The sequence below is a fragment of the Labeo rohita genome, chromosome 19, assembly GCF_022985175.1.
Source record: "Labeo rohita strain BAU-BD-2019 chromosome 19, IGBB_LRoh.1.0, whole genome shotgun sequence".
Lineage (NCBI taxonomy): Eukaryota > Metazoa > Chordata > Actinopteri > Cypriniformes > Cyprinidae > Labeo > Labeo rohita.
In genome coordinates, this window is record NC_066887.1 from 18,915,142 (window position 1) to 18,932,091 (window position 16,950).

Sequence of the window (16,950 nt, forward strand, 5' to 3'; positions counted from 1 at the left end):
GTATATATATATATATATATATATGCATTGTACTTGTACGCATTATAGATGCACAATTATACAAATAATCAAAATTGTGTTTATAGCTGCCACTTACACTTTTGAAAAGTTTACATGTAGCCATTGTGTCACAAAAAAAGCACTACAATGCAAATTCTATTAATCAAAATTAAATATCATTATTACCACATCAAAGCAAATGATAATTCATAATCATGCAGGCCTACTGTGGATTTTTTTGTCATTATGTGCTGCCAGACGGATGGATGTTATATTTACATTTGACTCTAAAAAGCTTTTACCCACACCCCCTCTCTATCTCTACGCACACACACACACCCACACACGCAAACTGTTTGTGAAAGAACCCTTGCTGTGCGAGCCAATTCTAACCCTTAATCATATCGTAGACCAAATTACACCACAAACCAACCCCACCATTACAGGGGAGGATACACAGACATCCACAAACACACAATCTATCCAAATATGCATGCTGGCTTAGTCTTGCATCTTGAGCACCAGGTTTCGCAGAGACGTATGTGATTTGGAAAGGAGATCCGGCGCATCTGCAGCATGTATTTTTGAGCGTTGTACAGGTTGGAGAGGAAATCGCATTAGACTTGATTGCATTTGGTGAATGGCCTGTGGTTATAAGCAGTTCAGATTGAGGCACAGTGGGATCTGATTCCCTGGTGTTCACATGCACTTTGTGCTTAAAAAAAGATCGGCACAAATCCATAGCACTATTTAGGACTGGTTTAGTTGATAAAATGGCTAGAATAGTAACTGGAATTGCTTCAGATTGCTAGGATGTGTTTGGCGCTAAAGAGGGCTGATATAGTCCCAATAGTCTCAAAGATTCTGCTGGCAATATAACATTAAGCATCATGAATATTTTGGTGATTTAAATGTCCTTTTTATCAGGCTATTAAATGCCCTAAAGGTCCTTTCCTTGTCTCATGACTATATTTGAATATGAGAGCATTAAGACAGAGATGTGTTTCTAACTGTCTGTTTGCCTCAAAATGGTCGCATTTGTTAATATATTACAAGCTAAAAAAAAAAAAAAAAAAAAAAAAGTAATACTTTAATTCTGGAAAGACGCATTAAACTGACCGAAAGTGGAAAGACATTTAATAATGTTACAAAAGATTAAGATTTCTAAAGAATCTTTAGTTTCTACAAAAATAATCGGCACAATATTGATAAGAAATGTTTCTTGAGCAACAAATCAACATTTTTAAAATGATTTCTGAAGAATCATATGACACTAAATACTGGAGTAATTCAGCTTTGATTACAGGAATAAATTAGATTTCAAAATATATTAGAAATGCATTTTGATACATTTGGTATCATTTTTACAGTATTACCTTTTATTGTATTTTTGATTAAATGTAGCCTTCCTGAGCATGAGACTTCTTTCACTAACATTTAAACAAAATCTTAGCGATGCATGTTATAAATACATATTATGTATAATATATGTGTAATAAATTATTTATAATATATTATTTAATATATTTAAGTATGTATATATTTACATTTTTGCTGTGTATATAGGGCTGTCACGATATCAGATTTTTCAACACATTTGTGTCCTCAAATTCACAATAAGGATGTATTGAGATATCTATAGATATTTTGAAAAATTAAACAAAAAAACAAATAACAGTAATACATTTTTAATAATATTTTTTTTCTTTTTTTGACCAATGAATCATACCATTGCAAACAAAAGGAACAATTACACCAAACAGAAGAACCTGAAATGCTGTTTTTAGTTTATCACAGTCAATTTATTAGACAATTTATGAGATTAACCACATTTTTACTCCAAACTTACATTATAGCATCGATCGAGTGTTTGAAATAACTTCCTTCTGTGAACTGATTCTTATTTTATAGCATTGTATCATGGATTAGCATTGTAATATAAGCATTTATTATCCATATGAAAATACCTGAGATTGCTTGAAGAACACAGATAAACCATATACTGTAATCGTGTGCTGATTCTCATCATGTTTCGTCAAACAAAACATTCCTTTCTGCATTTTATTCAGCTATAGTGATAGCTGTATGCCTTTGTCCTAGAAAGTCATTTTTTTTTTTTATCATTCATGTGAGTCTCGCTGGTCTTTCTGCGTCTCATCTCGAATCACTACAGTACACTTACAATAACTGCTTATATTTAGACAATTGTAGCCTGGTCGGGTCGTCACCGCTGCGGAGTAACACATACCTGCGTGAATCGCTATAGACACAAACTTAGAGAAGTCGCTCCGGTTAGAATGTTCTTCCGCGGGATGCGTGCAGTTCTGTTTATTAAGCGCTAGAGCGCCAAAAGTTACATAGTGCTGTTTTAAATATAGCCTAGTAAAGAGCCCTAACAAACAGTAAGTAAAACTTCATCAAAATTTCCTAACCCATGTGAAAGCAAGTACATAAATATGTATATATATATATATATATATATGTTCATATCTGCACTTTTTGGGGCATTAGTGAATGACACATGCTTACAGTGCAAAACGTGAAGGCGCATAAATAGACATTATGTGTGTAATATATAATTAGACCAGATACAGAACTGGCACAGTTATAATAGTGTGTCTGTTTGTGTATGAGGTTCTTAAGCTTAAGTGCATGCTGATGACTGACAGCATTTTGGGGCCAGTGTGTGTTTATGGGGGATTACAGGGAGGGCATGGGGTCGGTTTATGGGTCTGAGTATTTATGGGGTGTTGCCAGATTGGAGGCAAACCAATCATGAGAGCGGGGGGGGAGGAAAGCAACCGCAAGAGTAAAGAATGAAATAGAAGAGGGGGGTAGAAGTGCTTTTACCCCAATGGTTAGGTGTTACGTAATGTTTTGAAAGCGTCGATCTGAACACGTTGGCTTCTGACTATACTTACATTCAATATTTCTAAAGGACATTTGTTCCCAGAAGCAGCCTGTAAAAGTTTTATGTTTGATGTGAACTGCTAATTTATTTTACTAGGGTTTTTGTTTATTTGATGACCACATCTTTCTCGTTAGTGTGACACGTTGGGTCTGAGGACAGTCGAGAGCTCTTTTTCTGCTGAATTTTCATCCCTATTTAAGAAATTGGGTTAAAGGCAAGTGTTGCCCCTAGCAACGGGCCTCTCGATGAATCGGCTCCCTGCGCTAGACCCCTTCACACTTACACACGAACACACACACAGTGAATCTGATATTGGTTTTAAAATAATGTACTGTTAAATCATTCCACTTCCGGTAGATTTGCACAGGTTGATGTCACGAGTGTTTCTGACCACTACTTCTCTTTGTTTTTCAGGCACAGCGTCGCACAATTCGACCAAGCGATGATGAGAGTTCTGGAGATGGATTTTACGACGACGAGGACTTATTCTCCGGATCTGGCTCTGGCTGTGAGTTTGATATGCGATGCGTTCGTGCATGTGTCACTTTAGTGTGTTTGTGACGTGCGAGTGTGAATCACTCATTAAGAGGTCACAGCTGCCTTGTTTTAAAGTCCAGCCCGGGCTTCCAATCCCCTCACCAGCTGGTATAATTCTCACAACTCGACGCCTTATCCCCCTCTTCATCTCTTGCTCTCTCTCACTTTGCTTTCTCTCTCTCAGCCCCTCTGTCTCACATTCCTCCCACAACTTCATACATTTATTTTAGCCTCCGCTAACTGGAGCCCACAGACTGACAGTAAAATACACCCTTCTCTTCTTGTAAATAAAGAGCACTTCTTCATATATTTGCATGTCTGTGGGTCTTTGTGAGTGATCATCTGATCCTCACTAATCAGATTGCTGTAAATAAGATCACTTAATCAGCAGGAATCTGGGTGTGGACGGTCAATATCCGCTAGTGCTTGGGTGTTTCTCCAGAGCAGTTTTGGCCCTGTGGTCGTTTAGAAAATGAACTCTCTTCAAAAACGCTTTTCACACATTATTTAATTTGACCGCTAACGTTATTGAACAAGGGACATAAATGCCTCACAGGAGACTTCTGTGATTTTGTTGAAATTCATTTTGTTGAATTTCAACTCCACTGGCTTTGCCATCACATCTCAAGTGATGTATTGGGTTTCTGAGGTGGACATGACATTTTAAATGGACTAAAAGGGAATAAACAGCTAATTGTCATTGTTACCATTTTATACGTCTTGAATGTAGACTTTTAAATAATATTTAATGGTCTCTTTGGAACGTTTTTGCAATTAATTGAAAAATATAAGGACAAAAATATAGAAAAACAAAATCAAATCTCAGTAAAATGAGTTTGTTTGCACAAACATAGAATATATACAATTTTACACTGAATTACAATTAAATGTATTTTTACATTTAAAACGTACGATTCATATACTGTGCTGAGAGAGGCAGAAAACCCAAAAAGTCTTATTTAAAGAATAATAAAGAAAAACAGAATATAGAAAACAGAAATGACTTATTATGGAAAGAGTTAAATTACAAATATAACAAATATGTACACTACCAGTCGAAAGTTTTTGAACTGGAAGATTTTTAATAATGTTTTTTTTTTTTTTTATAAAGAAGTCTGTTCTGCTCACCAAGCCTGCATTTATTTGATTCAAAGTATAGCAAAAACAGAAACATTTTGAAATATTTTACTATGCAAAATAACTGTTTTCGATTTGAATATATCTTAAAATGTAATTTATTCCTGTGATTTCAAAGCTGAATTTTTAGCATTGTTACTCCAGTAGCATGATCCTTCAGAAATCATTCTAATATTCTGATTTCCTGCTCAGAAACATTATTATTATGATTATTATTATGTTGAAAACAGCTGAGTAGAATTTTGTCAGGTTTCTTTGATGAGTAGAAAGTTCAGAAGAACAGCATTTATCTGAAATACAACTCTTTTGTAACATTATATATGTCTTTATCATCACTTTTGTTTCTTTTAAAGCATCCTTGCTAAATAAAAGTATTATTTTCTATAATTTCTTATAAAAAAATTATACTGACTCCAAGCTTTTAAATGGTGTAGTGTATAATGTTACAAAACCTTTTTATTTCAGATAAATGCTAATCTTTGAATCTTTCTATTCATCAAAGAATCATGAAAAAAAAATTACTCAACTGCTTTAAATATTGATGATAATATAACAATCATAATAAATATTTCTTGAACGACAAATCAGCATATTAGAATGATTTCTGAAGGATCATGTGACAGTGAAGACTGGAGTAATGATGCTGAAAATTTAGTTTTGATCACAGGAATACATTACAACTTTAAATATATTCAAATAGAAGGCAGCTATTTTAAATAGTAACAATATTTCACAATATTACTGCTTTTACTGTGTTTTGGATCAAATAAATCCAGGGTTGATGAGCGGAAGAGACTTCTTAAAAAACATTAAAAATCTTACTGTTCGAAAGCTTTTGACTCATAGTGTAAATGTAAATGATCAGATTAATTACAACATATATCGAAAACCCAAAAATAATGTATTCTAAAAAAAACCTTATAGGGCACATAAACATCACAATTGTAATAGTAATTTGTTTAAAAATTAGGTTATATACATGAAAAAATAGATTATTTAAATAAAACATTGAAGCAGTTTCTAATTATTTCACTCTGTATTATCATAGTTTCATAATTTAAGATTAAACATAAAGGTCAAGGATAAACAAATAAATTTATTCATAAAGCATTTGAAACACAAAACAGCAAAAAATAAAGCAAAGTTTCTAAGACAATATCAATGTAGCTTTCATTTAATGAAAAGAAAAATCTGTTCAAATCAGTTAGCTTTAATAAAATCAACCCTTGGAACATAAGAGCCACTGTCTGTGTGTGTGCGCGCGCTTGATGAGCAGAGTTTGTGAGTTGCAGTGGCGCTCGCTTTGTTCTTTGTTTCTAGTGTGTGTGCATGTGTATTTCTTACCAAGGTTATTGATATTTTATTCATGTGTTGCCATGGGGATGTTCACATTCCTGGGCTGACCAATCTAAAGGTTGCTTTGAAGCCTTGCAGACGCTTTTGCTAGGTATCATATGACACATTAACACGGTCGAAAATGGCTGTGAGTATTGATCTTCTTCACCCTGTCTCACCGTGTGTCTTTACGCCTCCAGTTCCAGATATGGACGTTAGACCAACTGCAGCAGGTGTGCCTGTCACTACAGAAGAGCCCCTCCCACTTTCTACCACACAGGCTACTGGCCCCGCCCCCTCGGCCTCTCCAGCCGCAGAGCCAAGTAGCCCACCTCCAGCAGAGGTAGAGCGCGAAAGCGGCTTGGGACAAGATATACACCCAGACAGCAAATTAGAGATTGGAAAGTGGGAGGAGGAGCTTGCCGAGGAAGTGAGGCGGTTGAAGGAACAGGATAAAGAACGAGAATCTGAAATCTCTGCTGATAAAGTACAAGACGGAGAGTGGGAGCAAGAGAGGTCGAAAGCTACGGTTGCCCCCCGGCTGACTGATGTTCCTATAGTGTTGGTGGACTCGTCCACCGCTCTGGATGAGACTACAATGGCCACTAGTGAACCGGAGGACCTCCCCACCACAGAAGAAGAGGATGATCTATACATTACAACAGAAACTATCATGTTAGAGCCATCCAGCACACCAGAGACGACAACAGAGGACATCACAACCACTGAGGTCATCCCAACCACCGTTGCGTCCACAACTGCTAAGCCAACCAGACCACGTCCTGCCCTGACTACTCCAAGCACTGCCCCCGTGCGACCCCGGAAACCACACACTACCCCCAGTAGAGCCGCCCCAACTGAGAGCAGCACTCGTTCAGTGATGACCACAACACAGGTTAGATATTTTTCCTGTAAGAGCGGGCACGGACATTTGTTAATTTTATGGGTGTGGCTTCCGGTCTCATCCGTGTCCAGTTATTTTATGTTGTACAAAACAGCTGTTTTACTGCTTGATATTGCAGATTGGTGTGTCTTTCCATATTATTGCAATGTATTATCTTACAAGTAAAAAAATAAATATTACATGCAAGGATGCACTGATATGAAAATTCTGACTAATACAGATATGCTGACAATCATTTTTAAAAAACAGCAGATATTACAATTTTATATTATTCTATATGTCTTAAATGAATAAATACATACATAAATATAATAAACTAACATATAAATAATATTCCAAGAATTGCACTAGTATAAAAATGATGGCCAATACAGATAAGTCAGTAATTATTTTGAATAAATATAAGATGGTAAATTTTTTTTTATTCATATTACTCCAGATATTAAATATTAAACATTTTTAATGTTATTTTAAATGTATGTGTGTGTATATATAATGTTATTTTATGTCTTATATTAATTCATTAAAAATTTGTTAATATATTCATACATAATTAAAATAAACTAACAAATAAATACTATTCCAAGAGATGCACCAATATGAAAGTGATGCCCAGTACAGAGCAAGTAATTTATTAATAAATTAATAGATATTGAAATTATCTTAAGAATGATCTATTCATAAATTAAACATAAAACACTAAAAAAAAAATAATATCATTAAATGCTTCAAGTTAATTTCGGGCAGCATAACATTTATAAATATGCAGACAGATTTAAAAATGGATATCTTGAGACTTGCAAAAGATTACTTTTATTTATGAGTATTGTTTGAGTATTACAGTATTATTAAATTATTAGTGTGTTAAAGATTAAGTCTAAGTGAGAGATACATGTTGGCAAAGGCAGTGTAAATGGTAAAATAGTGGAAATGTGTGTTGAAAATTCCATTGTTAAAAATGAGTACATTTTTAAAACATTCGGTAACACTTTACAATGTGTCATTTGTTAACATTAGTTAATGTATTAACTAACATGAACAAACAATGAACAAAACATTTATTATACTATTTGTTAATGTCAGTTAATAAAAATACAGTTGTTCATTGTCAGTTCACAGTGCATTAATGATAACTAATGATAACAAACACAACTTGTGTTTTTAATAATGCGTTAGTAATGCTGAAATTAACATTAAGATTAATAAATGCTGTAGAAGTATTGTTCATTCTTAGTTCATGGTAACTAATGTAGTTAACTAATGTTAACTAATGAACCTTATTGTGAAGTGTCATATTGACCAATAACTGATATGGTATTAATGTAATATGCATCTCTATTTCCATTTTTTGCTTTTGACATGAATGATTTGCTCTGTACGTATTCTCTTATTCCCTTTGGGATCAAATGCAGTGGCCCCAAAAGATTTATGGACATTTCAGAGGGAAAAAAAAAAAAAAAAAAAAAAACAAGGAATGAGTGGAATTTTTATAGAAATATGAATGAATTCCATTCATTTAGAATGTGCATATTGCATCAAAAGCACACTTTCATCAGATGATTTAGACATCTTTCCTAGTTCTACTCTCACAAAGTTTGTAATATATTAAAACTAAAAACTTCTACACGAGTCAGTCAGCAGTTTTCATCTGCTTCTGTGGAAATGTTCTTTTCAGCTACACATGATCTGTTGTGCAATGGTGAAAGGTTATCATTTTTCCTTTCCTTTTTTTTTTATTCCTCATTTAGACACAAACACCAGATGAAACTGTAAATAATGAAGTTGCAGGACCAGGTCCAAGTGGTGATTTTGAAATCCGCGATAATGAAGGTCACCAAGGCAACGAGCTCGGGAGAGGCAAAGGGGCGCCTGACATGGCAGGAGGACCAGATCTGACGGGAAACACAGTAGATGCTGCTGGAAGTTCAGCTGCTCAGCTTCCACAGAAGAACATCCTTGAGAGGAAGGAAGTTTTGATAGGTGAGCGATGCCTGACACATTCAAAACCACTTCTACAACCCAGTCTCTCCAACCTTATTTGGCTTTGAACCTGTCTGTCTATTTGTCTTGTATACATCTTTCATTTTTTACTTTTGTACATGTTTTTGTCTGTCTCTCTGAAAACCCTACAGTGGGATAAATGTATGGCTTTATTGTACAGCTTAACATTAAAAAGTGCTGTTCAAAAGTTTGTGGTTGGTGATGAGAGACTTCTTTCAAAAAATATATATAATAATTAAATGTAATATATATTGTGAAAGGTTTTCCTTTCCTTTTTTATTCCTCATTTATTTATATATAGGTTGTGCTAGACTTTAATATTGTCCATCATTTTGACGGACAGGGTCGTAAAAATTCCGTCATAATCTATTACTACCCGTCATTATATATATATATTTATATTTATATATTTATATTTTAACTAGCATAAAACATTTAACTGCTTTTATTTTTGTTCACATTTTCGTTTTTAATCATGAACCTACAGGACGACAGTGCAGTGTTTAAAAACCACAAAATACACTAGGGCTGGGTAAACAAAACAAAACAAAAAAAAATATGTATAATATGTAATATATGTAATATATTCTCATTTTAATGAACCAAAATCAATTCTTAAATCACAATCGATCTTTTGGTCTATGCTGTTTTTAGTTAATGAATAAACAGTAACGTTACATAGTGCGTCTTCCTTCCAAAGAATAGCAATAGGCTAGGATTTGTGTTACTTGTATAAAAACTCTCAGATTTCAAATTCTGTCCATTTCATTGGGAAATTCAAGCAATAAATACCGTTTTGGCGCAGTTTAATGTTTTGTGATAGATCATTGTAGCTTCTGTGTACTTGACTGTACCTAATCAAACAGAAAACATAGAAATCATAGGAAAACATTTGTGACAGGTCCGTTTTTGTTCTGGATCCAGTGCTCTGCTGCTACATCACTCGCCACCAACTGGACAGGGGTGGGAATTACAGCTACAATTTTACAGTAGATCACCCTCAGTGGAATCCGTCAAACTGACGGGCGGCCTTCGGATTTTTCCCTCACTGATAAAAAAAAATAAATAAATAAAGCTGTCAATTCAACGCATCCTTGCTGATTTAAAGTATTAATTTCTTTAAAAAACACTTTTTTCATCATATGACCACAAAGTAATGTAAATATTATTTTCAAGGTTTGAGCACGAAATAGGATTTCATAAAAGCTAGTCTTTAGTTAGCAATATTAATATAGCAGTATTATTAGTAGGAGTTATGTTTGGAGTAACAGTTTAAAAAACATCTCACCCCAAAATTGTTTAATTTATTTTTTGTTGTACTATCCCTTTAACAAGAGCGTACTCTTATGATCTCAAGCGAGAGTCTCCAATGGACTTTATACTATCTCTCTGTGGAGAACACGGTCTTCTGCTCTTGTCTTTTTTTCTTGTTGCCGTTCACCTTCTCCTCTGTTTGTTTTGCTGCCTCTCTGTCTCCATCTCCCCTCTCGTTTCTCTCTGTCATCTGATATGCTGTCTCTTTCTCCTCAGCCGTTCTGATTGGAGGACTGTTTGCCTTTGTATTTGCAGACTTCCTGGTCATAGGTAAAGATGTAGGAGTCAAAGGCTATAGCGTAAAAGTATTAGGATTTTTAGCTCGTATTTCACACTTTCCATTCTCGCAGTTAAGCTTTAGTTAGAAAATCTCCCTGCCTTGATTAAATGTTTTGTGTTTATTTGTCTGTGTCCCTATTTGTCTGTTTTTTTGTCTTTTTGTTGAAAACATCAATGAAACTGATATCAGCTCAGAAGAGTCCATTTGTAGTTGTGCTTATTGCTGGCGTTGCATTCCCTAAATTCTGACTGATTTTCAAAGTAATTTTAAGGGGGTCAGTCTCATAACATTTTGTTTATTTTTATATTTATTGTCCTATTGATTTGTTCAAAAATACATTTAAAATTCAGTTTATACACTACCAGTCAAAAGTTTTTAATGAGATTTTCTAAAGATTTTCAATGTTTTTTTTTAAAGAAGTCTCTTCTGCTCACCAAGCCTACATTCATTTGATCCAAAGTACAGCCAAAGCAGTAATATTGTGAAATATTTGTACTATTTAAAATAACTGTTTTCTATTTGAGTATATTTTAAAATGTCATTTATTCCTGTGGTCAAAGCTTTTGTATCATTATACACTATATAATTCAAAACTTTGGAGTCAGTATATTTATTATAAATGATAGAAATTAATACTTTTGTTTAGCAAGGATGCTTTAAAAGGATCAAAAACGATGCTACATATATTTATAATGATACAAAAGATTTCTATTTCAGATAAATGCTGTTCCTCTGAACTTTCTATTCATCAAAGAAACCTGAAAAAATTCTACTCAGCTGTTTTCAACATAATAATAATAATAATAAATGTTTTTTTGAGCAGCAAATCAGAATATTAGATGATAATTTCCGAAAGATCATGTGACTGGAGTAATGATGCTAAAAATTCAGCTTTGAAATCACAGGAATAAATTACATTTACGAATATATTCAAATAGAAAAAAGTTATTTTAAATAGTAAAAATATTTCAAAATTTTACTGTTTTTTGCTGTGTTTTGATCAAATAAATGCAGGCTGGGTGAACAGAAGAGACATTAAAAATCCTACTGTTCAAAAACTTTTGACTGGTAGTGTACACACAATGCCTGAAATCCTTATTTTAACGTTTTTAATTTCTGAATTAAACTTATAAATTGTTTATAAATTGTAATCTGTCATTATTGATTAGAAAAAATATTTTATATTTAAATAATTTATTATTATATTTTGAAACCAGATGAAAAGAAATGCATTTAAAAAGCTATTTAAATTCTTTTTCCTTATCTTAAACACTTTTTTATGGACCAAGAGACATTTGCACATTTATGGATTGTGGGAGAGAACATAATTGTTGTTGAAGCCTTCATGGTGATTTGAATTTGAAATGCTGTAAGTAATCAAAATGTCTTGTTCTTTCTCCAGCGGTGATTGTCGGAGGTGTAGTCGGAGCGCTCTTCGCAGCATTCCTCGTAATGTTACTCGTCTACCGGATGAAAAAGAAAGACGAAGGCAGCTACACATTGGAGGAGCCTAAACAAGCCACCGTCACCTACCAGAAACCGGACAAGCAGGAAGAATTCTACGCCTAACGTCCATACGTTCATCCTCCTTCATCTCTCCAACCTTGTCCCGTCTCTATCTGACCCCCCCCTCCTCCTTTCTTTTCATCTCACCTCTTTTCCTTTGATTCCTTTCTTCCCTCGTTTCCCCATGAGAGTGCCTCTCATTCCACGGACTCGGAACTTTCTTTTCCAAAAAACAAAAAAACTGAAAAAGATCAATGTAGAAAAAAAAATGGGTGGGGCTTGGGGTGGGAGGGGGCGGGTCCTGAGAGGGCGGGGCGTGAGTCTACACATACACAGAGAAGAAAAAACTTTTTTAAGAACATGTTATTATTGATATGTTTAGGATCGTTGTTCTATGAAATTATGACCTGAATCTTTTTTTTTGTAAAGACACTGCGTTTCAGATGTGTTTCCTGCACAATATAATGGGAGTAAAAAAAAAAAAAAAAAAAAACACAGCATGAAAAAATGAGGGAGAGGGAAAGAACACAGATGGGGTCATGGAGGGATTGCGAAAGTCAGGCGAGAGATGCAGGCAGAAGTAGAGGAGGAATTTGGAGTCCGTACTCGAAATGCTCTGTCACCAAGGTCAGTGATCCAGCGTTGTGTGGTGCCTTCCATTTCCCTGGTGCTAGAAACAGAGCTCAAGCAGAGCGAGTACGTGTGTGTGTGCCGGCGCATATGTGTCCGATTGTATGTCTAAGGTGCCCTTGTGACCCCATCCTAGACTCGCGCGCGCACACACGCACAGGTGCACACACACTCATCCCGACTCCCTCTGCTGGTGAGAGCGTGTCAGCACGAGCACGAGCAGGAGCAGGGGGCCCGAAACACGTACACAGCAGCACATTAAAAACACAGAAGGTTTGCTGTGAGGGAGCGCATGCATAGAATCAGAGGACTAGCCTCTCCTCTGCTCTGTATAAAGACTTTAGTAATCATTAGTAATAATCAATAATATATCAGCAGCTCAGAATGGAAGGAAAATGGTGATCATAATATTCGTAGTGAAGGATATTATCTATTTAGCTGTGCAGTAAGGTTTTATCGGTGTAAATATCAACTCGACGACTTTTTATTTTTGTCAAGCTTTTAACCATGCTATTGTAGAAAAGAATTAAACACGCTCAGACACACATGCTAATTTTTCCGTTAGAGAAATGCTGAAAACTGCTTTAGGTTTATTAGCATTTCGCAAATCATGGTTTTTGTTTTGAAAGCACAATGTTAGTCTCTCACATTTCCACTCGCATACACTCCACACAAACAACCCTGATGGACGGACATGCTCAAGATGATGAGGAACTTGTAAAGGGGACATTATCGCTGTGGGTAGGTGAACGCAAACGTAATGGTTTGGGAGAAAAATAGCGTGTCTAACATTAAGACATCCGAGCTGAAAGCCTTTAAATAGTGTCGTTTGAGTGATAGCTAGTCTTACTATCACTTTTTTCCTATGTTGTTTTGTTTTATTTGATGTTTATATGTCGGGATACGTTAAATTCATAAAAAAATGACTAGAAATGCATGAATTAGCAATAACAAGCTATCAACAACAGACTCTGTGGTTGACATGCTCAGAATGTATGTGACATGTCATGTGGTGTGATGTCAGTGTTACTCGCAGCTGTAGCACAAGATGTTAGCAAAACGCTGAAACGACGACAACTTGTCTTAACACATATCATTTTAAATATCTGAACATGTACTATATCGAATCTGGGACGGCTTGTGCACAGTATCAGCACTCCGTCCATGAAATTTCTTTTTTATATCCACTGTAATGGAGAATTATAACTTACCCCACCCCATTTATACATATACATATCGCTGAGGGTAAAGCTGCCATAACACTGAAACGTGACATCAACTAACGCTTCCTGTTACATCACAAATCATGCGTTTGAAATGCATGGTGATGATAATTTAAACTCAAGCATATTCGACTGAGTGTACTAGAGCACATTCAAGATTTTTGGCCGGTGGGGGGAATCTTGAGACCCTTACGGGGTGGTCGTACATCAGTCTACGATTGTAATGCCACACCTGTGCAACAGTACCTGTAGCTTGAATACTGTACTCTGTCCTGACAGTGTGCGTGAGTATGTATGTGTGAATATCAGCTTGTTTTAATGCATCTGCAAGTGTGTTTCGCTCCCCAGTTTGTTCTTCCGTTGTGGGGACGTATTCTCCTCTCCCTGCACTTAAATTGCTATGTGACACTGACAATTGCACAAACACACAAAACATGTTACATAGCATCACAGCCTCGGCCTTGTAAATAGGACCTAGAGTGATTTCTGACCCATCACAGCACACCTTTAATTAAATTACTATAAGGGCCAGTCTCCTGGACACTGAATAAACGTTACAGACCGATAATCGGTTTGACCAGTATTTTTTGGGGGGTTTGTTGTTGTTTTTTTTAACCAATATTCACATTTCTACTTGGCTGTCTGTTGTTTAATATTCAGTCTACTAAATAAGTACACATCTAGTAGATGTCTAAAGAACAGAAGCGATGCCGTTACACCACTATATGTTCACATGTAAAATAAAGAGTTGTAAATGTTTGCATAATTATGTCATTTTTTACATAAAACAATGAGAAACATGAAGCATTTTAAGCTTGAGACTTAGACCATAATAATGATGAAAATTAACTTGTGACTGATCTCAAAACAACTAAACAGAAATAAATAAATATATTGCAATATATTATTGAGGAAAATAATTATAATGCATGTTTTTAGTAGTGCTGTCAAATGATTAATTGCGATTAATCGCATCCAAAATAAGTTTTTGCTCGTTTACATAATATATGTGTGTGTGATGTGTATATTTATTATGTATATAAATACACACACACACACACAGTATATATTTAGAAAATATTCACATGTATTTAAATTTGTATAATTGATATTATATATAAATATTTTTAATATATAAACATAATGTTTTTCTTAAATGTATACATGTGTGTGTGTATTGATATATATAAATAAAAAATATACACCGTCCACACACATTATTTAAATATAAACTTATTTTGGAATGCGATTAATCACAATTCATTTGACAGCACATTTTTATTTAATTACTTTGTCAAAAACATAAATGGTAATCAAGGAGTGAAACCCAAAATAACCTTCATTTAAAAAAAAAAATTATCTGTTAGTTCACGATTTGTCTTTAGTTGTGTCTAAGAGACTGGCTTTAACAATCAATACTCACGAAACCTCAGCAATCATTAGTGTCTAATTGGAATATTGACTTGAATAATGTAAATCAATTGCTTACATGCTAAACTTATAGTTGCAAGCCTACAATTAGTATGTGAAATTCAGGTATTAAGACGTGATGATTGTTTAAAATTTTTTTGTACAAAAAAAAAAAAGCTGTTGGTGCTGGAGGTTTAATATTTTGGTCATTCACAGCTTTCACCCCCACCACTCCTACAATCGAATCTTGTGAGCAACACATTCACATGTCCTTGTGAAGCCCCCCCACTTCCCAACAACAAACATGCACCTGTCCATTCAGGACCGTCTGGAGGTCACTGTGTGTTAACGTTATGGACGTCAGTGGAACTTTGAGTTTGCATTGCGGTCTTTTCTACTCATTTCTACCTGTAATCTGTCACTCTTTCTATTCATAGCCAAAAACGAGGCGGGCCTTCCTGTGTCTGTGTGCCAATCACAGACCAGCGCGGTCCTGGTCTGACGGTCGCCCAGCGTGGTTTTATACATGCACATTTTTTTAAAGAACTTGTTTTGTTTTTTGTTTTTTGTTTTTCTCATTGGTTGATTTGTGTATAAAGAGGCAAAGTTCTGTCACTAATATGCCACTCTATTCTAAATAAAACCTGATTGGTTATCTCTGTAGCTGTTGTGATTTTATTGGTTAAAAGACTGAAGTTGGCTAAGGTGGAATAAAAGCACTATACTATTCTTACTATAATTGTTTATATGTATACTAAGTACTTAGAGATCTGCAATCTATAATGTCAAAAGATTTTGAACAGTAAGAGTTTTACTGTTTATTTAAATATTTTTAAAATTCTCTTCTGCTCACCAAGCCTGCATTTATTTGTTCCAAAATACAGCAAAAGCAGTAATGTTGTGAAATATTTTTACTGTTTAAAATAACTCTTTTCTATTTGAATATATTTTAAATTGTAATTTATTCCTGTGATAAAAGATACATTTTCAGCATCATTACTCCAGTCATCAGTGTCACATGATCCTTCAGAAATCATTCTAATATGCTGATTTGCTGTTCAAAAAACATTTATTATTATTATCAATATTTAAAAGAGTTGAGTATATTTTTTCAGGATTCTTTGATCAATAGAAAGATCCAAAGATCAGCATTTATCTAAAATAATAAGATTTTGTAACATTATACATTACACCATTCAAAAGCTCAGAATTTCTATCAGAAATGATAGAAATTAATACTTCTATTTGGCAAGGATGTTTTAAATTGATCAAAAGTGATGAAGAAGTCATTTATAATGTTACAAAAGATTTCTATTTTAGATAAATGCTGTTCTTCTGAACTTTCTGCTCAGCTGTTCTCAACATAATAATAATAATAATAATAATAATAATTTTTTTGGAGCAGCAAATCAGAATATTAGATGATAATTTCCGAAAGATCATGTGACTGGAGTAATGATGCTAAAATGTCAGCTTTGAAATAAATGATATTTTAAAATAGAAAGAAGTTACATAGTTAAAATATTTCAGAATTGTCCTATTTTGCTGTACTTTGGCTTAAATAAATGCAGGTTTGATGAGAAGAAGAAACTTCTTTAAAAAACATTTAAAAAATATTGACTGAAGGTAAACTATTTTTCGTGAGAATAACTGAATGCCACTTGCTGACTTCGGAACAGGGTTATTAACTAAAATTAGCTAACAAGGCAAGATTTCTCATACTGATTTAGTTTAAGTTATTTATTGAGTTTCCCTTTTATTA

General features: G+C 34.4%; 1 protein-coding gene across 1 annotated transcript in view; it reads left to right on the forward strand.

Moving 5' to 3' along the window:
- The window catches only part of sdc3 (syndecan 3), a 39,919-nt gene extending 24,076 nt beyond the window's left edge, over positions 1–15,843 (forward strand). The window contains exons 2-5 of the mRNA XM_051136628.1: positions 3,326–3,419; positions 6,121–6,815; positions 8,573–8,804; positions 11,822–15,843. Of these exons, the coding sequence (XP_050992585.1) occupies positions 3,326–3,419; positions 6,121–6,815; positions 8,573–8,804; positions 11,822–11,988 (1,188 nt within the window). The 3' untranslated portion in view covers positions 11,989–15,843. The remainder of the gene's footprint in view (positions 1–3,325; positions 3,420–6,120; positions 6,816–8,572; positions 8,805–11,821) is intronic.
- Positions 15,844–16,950: the final 1,107 nt, after the last annotated feature.